The sequence below is a fragment of the Zerene cesonia genome, chromosome 24 (assembly GCF_012273895.1).
Source record: "Zerene cesonia ecotype Mississippi chromosome 24, Zerene_cesonia_1.1, whole genome shotgun sequence".
Taxonomy (NCBI): domain Eukaryota; kingdom Metazoa; phylum Arthropoda; class Insecta; order Lepidoptera; family Pieridae; genus Zerene; species Zerene cesonia.
The window spans coordinates 2,261,927-2,274,779 of NC_052125.1; the positions used below are offsets into that span (position 1 = coordinate 2,261,927).

The following is a 12,853-nucleotide window of genomic DNA, read 5'->3' on the forward strand; positions in this document are numbered from 1 at the left end:
CTGTATAGTCCATTCAAGAACGTGATGTATTCCAACTAGCCTGGTATTGGCGGACCAAGTAGCGGAGCAGCCATATTAACGTTATTACCAAAATTATTCCTTTGGGACGAAGACAACAGACGAAGCTGTGTGGCGTTAGCTAGAGAATACTAATTGATCCATTAATATTATAAATGCGATGTACTATGTCTGTCTATCTCTTCTTTACGCCTACAGTACTGATCCGATTGGGATGACATTTGGTACAATTGTATTTTCGGACCCAAGAAAGGATATAAGATAGTGTTTATCCTGGATATCCTAGGAGAAGGGGAACTGTGTTGATAAAACCCCGAGTCTTTCTATATTTCTCTTTGACTCCGCGGGCAGTCGGCTAGAAACTAGTTATAAGATAAATATTAATCAGTGACAGTCATTCATCATCATCATCAGCTCATACATCTTCCCACTGCTGGGACACCGGCTTCCCATGTTCAGTGTCAATCATCGCCATTTAAGCTAGGTATATGATAAATATCAATCAGTACGAATCATTGATATATAATTTATTCATAAAACTTTCAATTACTCCAAACAATAGGATCTTCTAACACGCAACGCATTCGCCATTGTGCCCAATATCTAGACACCATGAAATCATCGTGACATTTCACAATATTTAAGTGGCTGTTACATCATGTTACACGTTTGACATTATTCGTTTTTAATGCATACCTTATTATCAGGAGCTATTGTTTAGGTCGTATGCATGATTCGAAGCTGTTAAAAGCTAGCTTCAAAAATTCACCACCATCTTAAGTAAAGGGTCCATATTAATCTGATGTACATATGTAAAAAAACCCATAACATATCCGATTTGCTTAACATATCCGGTTTCTTAACCTCACTCTTCCCTGTCCGTTCAGTAGCGGTCCGCTCCGGCTTCGCTCGTGGTACATATATAGCATATAGCCTTCCTCAATAAATGGGCTTCTAACACTGAAAGAACTTTTCAAAATGGACCAGTAGTTCCTGAGATTAGTGCGTTCAAACAAGCAAACAAACTCTTCAGCTTTATAATATTAGTACAGATCAAAGGTCAAAATATCTACTCAAATTGTATTCGAATTTACACAAAACTACAATGCACTATGTTCTTGTAACATGTATACACTAATATTATAATGAGGAAACTTTTGTATGTTTGTAACGTTTTCACGCGAAAACTGCTGGACCGATTTAAAAAATTCTTTCACGAGTAAAGCTGCAATTTCACTGAGTGGAATAGGCTTTTTATGTACCACGGGCGAACAGCTAGTATTTCATAAGGAAGCTTTTATAAAGAAACATTTTTATTATATGTAAAATTCATTCCGCTAAAGATTAGATATATATTTGTAGCTCATATGTTTGAAGTATCAAAGGCGATAAACTTATTTGAACTTCACCAGTAAAACCTTTTTGTGTAGAATTTTGTTCAACATTAAATACAATGGTATTGTACTACATTTCATTCTTATTTAGATATCAACTAGCTGCGCCCCGCGGTTTCACCCGCGTCACTTCGTATCCCATAGGAATAACGGGATAATAAGTTGCCTATATGTTATTCCAGTTGTCCAGCTGTCTACGTACCAAATTTCATTGCAATCGGTTCAGTAGTTTTTGCGTCAAAGATCAACAAACACACACACATCCTTACAAACGTTCGCATTTATAATATTAGTAGTATAGTAGTATTAGTAGGCTAATAATCAGCATAAAATAGTACTGGGTAACAATAGTCTATTAAGAAAATAACCTCTTTGTTTATTTGTTATATAAAATAATATTAAGATCAATGGCTCAATGCAACAATGTCATCTTAATTTCTAATAAAATAACGTTTCATTGTTTTGTCAAAAAGTGTTATGGCATTCTTTTTATTCACTCTATTATGATATTAAATGCTCACCCGAATCGAGACAAAGACTAATAAAAAATAATTGTTCGAATCAAAACTATGTCAAAAATGAGGAAATAACGTTTCATGCTCCAGATTTAGCTGTGTTAAATTAATTGAAATATAATACTTTTTGCGCTTTCTATTCGATTATTATCCTATATTCTATTGCGAAATATATATCTATATTGTAATGGTGTGTGAAGGTCTTTAATTTTTACGAAATGTGTCATGATCGTGGTATATTACTAAAGCCTCGTATCATATGCAATCATATATTAAAATGTAAGTTATACATATTTATAAAAATTATTACTGAAGAAAAAAACGAGTCAGTGGGAATAGTCGGAATAAGGTTATTATCCAAAGAAAAAAAACAAAGATCACCAGCGAAATTACAAAATTTGAATTTTGAAAATGGAACGTTATTTGGCCAATGTAACTTTGACATCATAATACGAGTCTAATTTGTAACGATATTTATTATTGTCTGCTGATAGTCTTGTTATGGGAATTATATTATCGTTTCTATAGTCTTTCAATTAGATACTGCCTTTATCATGCGTTATTATATCTGTAGTTTTCTTATTAGCCAATAGAAGGCAATGCAGGAACTACGGATAGACTAAACTAGGCCCGTTTAAATATTTAACGCTAGGCCGATTAGTTTTTACCAGACCTGTACATATAAGAGTTACACATGCAATTATGTAAAGTTCATTATGTCATGAACACTTTCAGTATCTTTTACAACGTTTTAAATAACGGACGTATTAAAGGTATTTTAAACGGCATAAAACCGCGCGAAATTTTTTCAGCCGTATTTTGAAAATAGAACAGTGCCTTCTTTCGTCGCAGTTTGTTGCCATATCGATTTAATAATGTTTTATTTTAAATGATTGAGAACGTGAATGTTTTGAAAGGATTTGTTTTCATAAAATGTGAAAGTGTTCTAGATTACAATATATCAATGAAGTGATTAGTCAATAATTAAGTTAATTGAATTATTGGGTGTTTTTAGTAAAAGTAGTAAATAGATTTTTATAGATATGCGATTCTTTCGGAAAAGTCTCGTGAAACTGAAACATATTTACATTATATTGTTGCTATGTCACAATGTTAATTCGCAAGGTCTTTTGGAGTGGCTTTTTTCTAATTTGTTGCCAGATCTGGAGGTCAAAGGACCAAAAATGACAAAGTTTGAATATAAAGGTAATCATATAATTATTTGACTCGTAGTCTCTTGTTATCTTAGCGCCTATTGTTCTTATTAAATCTCTGAAACAGACCCTAACTGTTTGAAGAGTTTATAAATTTTTTGTTTGAACGCGCTAATCATGGGAACCACTGGATCGAATCGAAAAATTATTTTTCCCTGAGTGCTATAGGTTATATATGTATCTCGGGTGCATGAACACGTAGTTTCTTCTTTCTTTCTTCTTCTCTTTACATTTGACAAGAGATTACGCTATCGTTATCTGTCCTGTAACTCGTTATGAATTACAAATTTTTACTTGACTCTGACATATAGAAGTGTTCTTGCCATATGAGAAAAAAAATTATCGAAGAAATACCTCACTCCGATTATCCGAGAATAAACGTTGTTTTAAAATATCTCTATCGTATTGTGAACTCTTCAATTATATCGAATATACAGTAAGAGACTAAAACAAAGAGAGTGAGAAAGAAAACGACAAAATTAATGATGTTTTTGACGGAGAAAGTTTATGATAATAAAACACATATATTGAATATTGAAACATACGATCCTTAATCAATGACCTCTAAAAAAGGGGCATGGTGAAATATTCATAGACTATACATAGCGGAGGTTCAGTGAGGGTCTCGGATTTAATCAAAAGTCGTGGGTCGAGACCAGGTGTGTGCTAGAGGTTAAAAGATTGAAGCAGTCATTAAGTCAGTTTTTTATATGCGTTTTATTATTCCAGGTTGCGGCGTAGCAGTTGGGAAGCAAACGGCGCAGCGGCGGATCGTGGGCGGTGATGATGCAGGTTTCGGCACCTTCCCTTGGCAGGCGTACATCAGGATAGGATCATCCAGGTTATTTTGTATTACGCAAATTGTAGAATTAGTTTAGAATTATAAGAATAGAGTAAGATGCTTTTGAAAGTATATTTACGTATACGTATATACTAAATATGTTGATATATTATTTGTTTTAAGATAGAAACACTTGAGAGCTTGACTTCATAGTCCTCCAGCTCGAAATATATTTAAAATCAATACATTATTGTCATCAAATGTTTTCAGTATATGGAAATTTTTTTATCGAAATTACGCCTTTGGAAAGATTTTTATAATATTTTCTAAGTATTACACAGGAAATTAATAAAGGCGTCGTCGTCCAGTTTAGTATTTACTATTTCTATTGCAAGGACATTTGTTTAAAATAAATATTAGATAATTACATTAATTTAGGTATCTGTAATATTAAGTTGTAACTAAATGTAAATGTGACATCACAGTAACAATAACTAACACATTAAATAACATAATTAATAGTAAGAATTTCAGAAGAGCCCACTTATTGTTTATAAATGTATAAAAAATATTAAACAGAATTTGTGACGTCAAACCAAGGAGTTTATATATTTCTTAATATGATTTTTTTAATGAGAAGTCTTATTTTTTTTTTTGTTTGGCTCAGTATTATGTTATCTGTGGTTTGGCGTTACAAAGTAAGAGCAACGCATAAGTGTTGAAGTTTCACTTGGTAATTTGACCCGAAATATAAACATGGAAAGTAATCGTTGACCTAATTTTAATTGGGTGATCAAATTACGAAAAAACGCAACTGTCATAATTGCGACACATGGTCTTTAGGGAATTCCACACATTTATAGAATTTTTGTGTAATCTCCGTTAATTTATAGAAGTACTTAACCAATGCGTGTACGATTATATTATTGAAGAAAATAAAAATATTTTCCAAAATGTTAATCTTTAAAGATCAGTGAAACCAATACACTGTGTTTTGCTAATTACTATAAATTTTCATCCTGGCAACATTATTTGAGAGGAAACATCACTAACCATAGACACAAAATGGACTGATAATAACTGTCAAACTACACTCAAATTGAAACAAAGTGACGCTATAAAAATAGTCTTAATACTTTAACCGAAGCAACCCAATGTATTTTACAACCCTGTATAAACTGTATCCTGCTGTTCTTTTTTTAATAATCAGTGGTGATAAATAGCTGGGAAGTTTTCACTTCTCTACCAGAAATCAGTTACTTTGATTCCTGTATTTTAATTGTGACAGTTTGAGGTTATTGTAAGTCCATATTCAATGTCTATACGACTAACTTACTAAACCATTAATTTTACAGATGCAACATGCTTATGTCAATATTCGAGCTAATCGGTTGGAAGCAATGTTGGATAGAGAGGTAAATGTGCGAAAGAGACGACACTACACACGTTCGAACATTAATGGAACTTTTTTAAATGTAAACAAACTTTTTTTTAAATGTTAATGCATAAATCGTGTAGTGTTATATTTTGGATATATTAATAGAGATATAGAATAATTTTATAAAATTAAACATAGTTTTTTTAGTTCTGTGCAATAAATGTTTGCATATAAAGAAAACCATGTATTGTCCACAAATAAAATTAAATAAAAGCCAGTGGGATTACATCTACTATTTAGATACATAAATAATTATATTAAAATAGAGTTTGTTTACGTTAAAAGTTCTACAAGATTAAGTAGTGCATGTGTCTTCGTTATTTGATCTTATAGTATCTGATTTGTATAATGTAGATTCCTTTTCGTAAAAATTGGTTAATTATTCTTAAAACATGTATTTATGTAAAAAATAAACGAGTCACCAATGTTTTGGAGTAAGGCCGGATTTTGCTATGTTTAGTCCAATAAAAAGAATCTTATATAGGGCAACATTTTCAGTTGGTTCCTATTTTCGCAACGAACCAAATAGCATATTGTAGTGATAAATTTTTTAATATTTATCAGAGTATTATATACACTTTTATATACACGGATCAGCTTTATTTTATTATTTTTCAAAATCTTATAACTGATAATATAATCGATTGAGAAATAGTTAAATTGACTTCATAATTATCTGTTGTTAATGTTTCGTTTTTTGTATGAAAAAATTAGGTCTAACTCCAAATACTGGTCGTACTCCACATACGTAGTTAGGTATGTTCGCATGCTAGCTTTCATTTATATTCTTTCGCACATTTCTCTTCTATTTTGTACAGATATTTACTGGTAATTCGTTAATCGTTATTTAATATTTATCATTATCGTGCATGATTAGTAGTAGATTATAAATAATTCATTCGGTGAACAATCGAGGCATGTTCATTTTACTATTAATTTTGTTTAGGTTATGATATCAGGTAAGTATTAGGTACAACCTAGTATAGTATTATCTTATCTGTGGTACAACTTTCTTTTTTAATTGTAGAGAATATGTTTTCTATAAATATAATATCTATGTCTATACTATATTTATTAAAATAAGCTTTTCGCCCGCGACATTGCCCGCCTAGTCAAAGAAAATTCCCTTTCAATACGATAAAACAAGTGTTATGCAGTATGCATCTAGCCACCTTACTACAAACACAAAAATCGCTTCACGACGTGAAAGGATCACAAACAAACAAACAAACTCAAATTCGCATTTAGAATATGAATAAAATAGTGAGGATAATATAGCTACTATAATATATCTCGCCCCAGTTAAGATTTCCCCATTAATGTGTCAACACTGCAACAACAAATAGCAAGGATGCGTAAAATGAGACGGGTTGCGTTTAGCACGCATTGTTGTAACGCTAGATGGCACTTTACCTAATTGCTCATAATAAACGCGTGAAATGATCACGATTTGGCGCGAGTGCAACGAACTATCGCAATTAATATAGGGAAATTATTGTTCAATAAGTGGCAACATATGTTTTGGTGTGATATGTGGGAAAATCTTAGTACATTAAAATATTAGAACATTATTTTTCAAAAATCCAAAGTCAGACGGAGAGTATTGTATGGAGTTGCTATTCTGAAAAACTTAGGTATTTTATTTTTCTTTAAAAACAAAATACTCAAGTTTTTTTCATATTATTGTTTCATCATATCGTTTCAACGCGTCTTGAGATGCAGAAAAATTAGTAGGTATGCGTACGTGTATATATATATATATATATATTTATTGTACAATTTGTGTAATTATTACAAAATAGAGAAAACAAAACAGAATCTACATTAACTAGTTAATAACCAACAAATTTGTTTATAAATTCTGTATATTCCAATATCGACCGCCTAGAATAATGTTAGGAAATCCGCAAGGCAATGTAAATAGGCACTCTCATTCAAATGTTTCATAGAAACAAACGCTAATCACGCAATAAATTCAATATATAACCTTTAAAGTAAATAAAATTCGTAGTAGTTACACGTATCTCTCTTCAAGTACATACTTTTATACTGGGCTTCTTTCTTCTACAAGGTGGTTACGATGGCGTCTAAAACAGTAGGCTTATTCCAATGTGGGAAAGAGACAGAGCTATATAGGTCGTCACTTTCTCACACTGGAATCAATACCGCTTTTAGGCGACACGTTAACGACTCGGATCCAGTGGCGTAGCTAAAGGGACAAGGGCCCTGGTGCATAGGGAAAGAATCGGGCCCTCCTCCCCTCTTTCAAAGCTGAGGTTAGAGGGCCCCCTGAGCTCCGGGGCCCTGGTGCACTGCACCACCTGGCCCTATGATAGCTACGCCACTGCTCGGATCTATCATTCCTTCATCCCTGCATGATATCCATTGTACATATTATCAAATATTACATAAAAGCGATTGATTTTCAGATGTGGAGGTTCTCTAATATCCCGGCGACACGTTGTCACGGCGGGACACTGCGTGGCGCGGGCGCAGCCGCGTCACGTGCGGGTGACGTTGGGCGATTACGTCATCAACTCCGCCGCCGAGCCATTGCCTGCGTATACGTTTGGAGTTAGGTCAATTAAGGTACGTGCAGGAACTAAGATTTCACAATGAGATAAATACGACAGTAAGTCTGTAGTATTTGCGTCGTAAAAAAGAGCCATATTACTAAGACTTGCCTGTCCGCCTGTTTGTCCTTCCGTGGTGACAGACTCACCAGGTACAATTGAAAATTTAATGTTTTATACAGAGATGATGTATTTATGCCGCATTTTATCAACATTCAATAAAAATCGAGGTTAAGCAGTGGTGGGCATGATTCAAGCACATATCCTGAAGCATATCATACATTTCTTAATGTTGGGGATCATATAGTTTAAGGAATATAATTTATATTAAGCTCATATACTCCCGTTTTTTTTAAGTGGGAAAATCTTGCATAGATACCCACGGCCTTCGAGGAAAAAGCCGTTGGTTATGACGGATTCCTACCGACCGAAACCCCACCGTCGAGCCGCTTTAGTGAATGGGCCACACGAGCTGGTTATGATTCGTCCGCGACCTCATATACTCCCGTTAATAAATCCCATCGCAGCGCGACATTCATTTGAAGAAGACACTCGCAAACATTTTATTATTCTTCTTCCTACTATCCTACTAATATTATAAATGCGAAAGTTTGTAAAGATGTGTGTGTGTGTTTGTTGCTCTTTCACGCAAAGACTGCTGAACCGATTGCAATGAAATTCGGTACGTAGAAAGTTAGACAACTGAAATAACATATAGGCAATATTTTATCCCGATATTCCTACGGGATACGGTCTTACGCGGGTGAAACCGCGGGGCGCAGCTAGTTGTATTCATAAAGATAATTTGTTCCTAAATATAACTATTATTAACCATTTCCAGGTCCATCCACTTTTCAAGTTCACGCCACAGGCTGATCGTTTCGATGTAGCCGTGCTCACCCTCGATAGAAGTGTTCACTATATGCCACATATAGGTAAATATTGTTAAAAACTACGTAACGTATCATAGAATTACACAAATTGACGGCAATGGTGCTCGTGGATCGCCTAATGGTAAACGCTACCACCGCCCATGAACACTTGCAGAGGCGTGAAATCGATTGCAGATCTTGCGCCTCTACAAATAAATTGTCGACTGAAATTGGACTGGGATTACGAAAGGATTGACGGGAGGAATATAGGAAAGGACTGGGAAAGATAAGGAAATGGATATGGCTCTCCGGCTCCTCCTCACGGAACGAAACACAGCAGTATGCTATTTCACGTCGGTTTTCTGTGGGGGTGTGGTACTTCCCCGGTGCGAGCTGGCCCAATTCGTGCAGAAGAGTGCTCGACTATTACATACCAAGTAACAGTATAGTTAGTAGATCTCGAAGGCGAGTAAAGAACGTATATTGTATTCCGCGTTACCTCCACATCCCTTCCACCCACTTCCAGTTCCTTCCACATTCGCCTCATCACATATTGATAACGTTTATACGGAAAACACATCAATATATTCTGAATCATACCCCATAATATTATTTTATTAATAGCTTAGGTAATGTAGTCGAGTAGTCGAGAGTCTTAGGTAGTGTAGGTAATGTAGTAGGTGGTAGTCGAGCACGCTTCGGCACGAATTGGGCCAGCTCGCACCGGGGAAGTACCACACCCCCACAGAAGACCGGCGTGAAATAGCATTCTGCTGTGTTTCGTTCGGTGAGTGGGGGAGCCGGAGGCCCATATCCTTTTCCTTACCCTTCCCAGTCCTTTCCTTTATTCCTATCACCCATCCTTTCTAAATCCCTTCCCAAAAAGTCGGCAATCCATTTGTAGAGGCGTAAGGTCTGCAATGGACCTTATGCCTCTACAAATGTTCATGGGCGGTGGTAGCGCTTACCAACAGGCGTCCCACCAGCTCCATTGCCGACTGTAACATAAAAAAAAAAAAAAAAAAAAAAAAAAAAAAAAATGTAACTAGATAGACTGTGATAATAAGACATTCTCTTTAAATCATTAACTTTAAACACGTAGGTATATATAGATTGTACATATCAATATAATTATATAATGTCACACACTAGAGGTTCGCCCCGGTTTTGGCCATGGTATACCTATTGAGCCTTTTCACACATATATCCAACGATAAAAGAGTTTGTGATATCGTTCCTGTAGTTACTGAAATATAAAATTTCAAACAATCACACAAGCCCGCGGCTTCGTATGGGCTTTTATTAGTACTATAATATCACTTCACTTCTTCACACTATCACCATCAAAAACCCAATTTTGAAAATCTAAGCATACATACATAAAAAGGGACAGACGCGGGCCGCGACTTTGCTTTATACAAATGTAGTAATTAAAGAAAAGAATTCAAAACACATATCATACGACCAATTGCAGCCCCAATCTGCCTGCCCGAGCGCGGCTCCGACTTCCTCGGGCAGTACGGGTGGGCGGCGGGCTGGGGCGCGCTCAGCCCGGGCTCGCGGCTGCGCCCGCGCACGCTGCAGGCGGTCGACGTGCCCGTGCTCGACAACCGGGTGTGCGAGCGGTGGCACCGCGCTAACGGTCAGTATGGTGACTTCTTATTGTGGACTAGCTATTTCCCACGCTATTATAAGTAGCTGTTCGCCGCGGTTTCGCCCGTGGGTCAATACAGAGTGCCTCAACGATCTTCTATTATTAATACGAACTAGCTATTTGCCCCGGCTTTGCCCATGGTACATAATTTTTGAAATCGGTCCAGTGGTTTTTGGAAGAAGAAGGTGGTAAAGATTATAAGCGATTTACTAGACAGACGTATCTATGAATAAATGAATAATGAACTTACTTAGAAAATTAATACAAATGGAAAACCTTATTAGATTAAACTTATTGTAATTACTGAAAGAGTTTACATTGCTAGGCTCAAATATGAGCTTATTTTAGTTACTTGAATAGTCTGATGCCCAAATAAGAGCTTAGTGTACATAACTAGTTCACTTGAATAAATTGATAAATAGATAAATTTAACTAATTCTATGAGAAATTTTGAAAGAATAGAAAAAATTTGATCACGAGGCAGGATTCGAACCTGCGTATCTTGCCTAACCGTAGCAACGCCTAGCCTCTCGGCCACCCGTGATCCTGCCACAGTGATCAAATTTTTTCTATTCTTTCAAAATTTCTCATTTATAAAGCATTTCAATGCTATAAAACTAAAAATTAAATTTAACTAATTCTAGTTCACTCGTATACCTAGTTGGTTATCAAAGCAAATGGTAGCACCCTCCAATAAGACTAAACGTTTTTGTATAAAGGGAACATTGCATATGTAACGACAGTTGATGGACCTATAAAGAACATAAGCAAATAACATATCAATATAGATATTCTGATTTACTGTCCTTAGGTATAAACGTGGTGATCTACCCGGAGATGCTGTGCGCGGGATACCGCGGCGGCGGCAAGGACAGCTGCCAGGGCGACAGCGGCGGGCCGCTGATGCTGGAGCGCGCCGGCCGCTGGTACCTCATCGGCGTCGTGTCCGCCGGCTACTCGTGCGCGTCGCGCGGCCAGCCCGGCATCTACCACCGCGTCGCGCACACCGTCGACTGGATCTCGCACGCTACCACGCTGCCCTAGCGCTCTACCCGTAGCGTTCTACGTGTAACGCTCTACCCGTAGCGCTCTACCCGTAGCGGTCTGCTACAGCGCTCTACCTGTAGCGCTGTACCCGTAATGTTCTATTTATAGTGCTTTACCCGAAGCGCTCTAATCATGGCGCACTACAAATAGCGCTCTCTCTACTCGTAATGGTCAACCTGAGCGCTCTTCCTTTATTGCTGTACTCGTGGCGCTCTACAAGTAGCGCTCTATTCTTAGCGCTCAGCTCGTAGCGTTCGACTTACACCGCTCTACGTAGCGCTATACCGGTAGCGCTGCGAGCCGCGTTGTGCAGCTCTATAAAACAACGAATGTCACGTTGGATATAGCATACTGCTACCCAATCATAGACAACATTTGTCGACACGAAATCGTAAGATGGAGGACCACAGACAACCTTCAAACATCTCGAACATTAAATGCCAGGACAGATATAGCACGCTACCATAGATAATATTTGTCGACACGTTTGAAAAGTCGTAAGATGGTAAACCTTGCTATAAACAATATTAAAACAACTTGAACAACGAATGTCGCCAAAAAACATGCTACTACTATAGACAAAATTATATGCAATTGCGCCTGATATATGCTATATAGCATACTACTTTCAATGACCATAGACTGACTTAGTCGACACATACGCAAAGTAGACTTTCGAACAAGCACTATATTATGTTGATAGTGCATGATAAAGTATTCGTATAGTAGAATGCTATATCCACATATCCTTACAAACAATCTGAAAATCTCGAACTAAATTTGTAACTGAATACTTATGGAAACTGGAATTAACTTTACCAATGTGCTGAATAATGTATCATAAAAACTTAAGTTTTCTGAATAATTCAGAACTATTATTAAGTAAATAATTCAGTGGAATATCATGACATAAGAAATCTGTTCTAATTACAAGTATTTTAGAAACACACGGTTCTTTATGCTACCTGCGCCATAAACTTTTGCGTTCATTTTAAAACGCCCATTTTTTACTGTCCCGTGCATTTTGTCATATTTAAGTGTCTTTTCACAGTATAAGTTAGAATATTGAGGCTATCTTCTGGTTACCATTAACACTTGTCATGAAGAAACGCCTAATAAGTAAAAACCCTCTTGCATTTTTAATAATTGCGAAGTTTTCAAATAACATTGCAATTTATAAGATAAAAATAAATAATTTTGTAGATTTTTTCATTGTAAAAAACATGGCCTAATTTTTGAAAAGAGGTCATAGAGAATGCTGAATACGATGCCACTTCTCTATGACTTCTTTTGTACCATAGACAAAAATTCATTTTAATAAAAAATTTACTTAATAAAACAAGCATA

General features: G+C 36.1%; 1 protein-coding gene across 2 annotated transcripts in view; it reads left to right on the forward strand.

Annotated features, from left to right (window-relative positions):
• LOC119836403 (coagulation factor VII) overlaps positions 1-12,265 on the forward strand; it is a 46,232-nt gene extending 33,967 nt beyond the window's left edge. The window contains exons 3-8 of one of the 2 annotated variants that reach the window (XM_038361713.1): positions 3,871-3,982; positions 5,278-5,337; positions 7,790-7,949; positions 8,775-8,868; positions 10,280-10,447; positions 11,271-12,265. In XM_038361713.1, the coding sequence (XP_038217641.1) occupies positions 3,871-3,982; positions 5,278-5,337; positions 7,790-7,949; positions 8,775-8,868; positions 10,280-10,447; positions 11,271-11,503 (827 nt within the window). In that variant the 3' untranslated portion in view covers positions 11,504-12,265. The remainder of the gene's footprint in view (positions 1-3,870; positions 3,983-5,277; positions 5,338-7,789; positions 7,950-8,774; positions 8,869-10,279; positions 10,448-11,270) is intronic. The other variant, XM_038361714.1, reaches the window with a different exon arrangement.
• Positions 12,266-12,853: the final 588 nt, after the last annotated feature.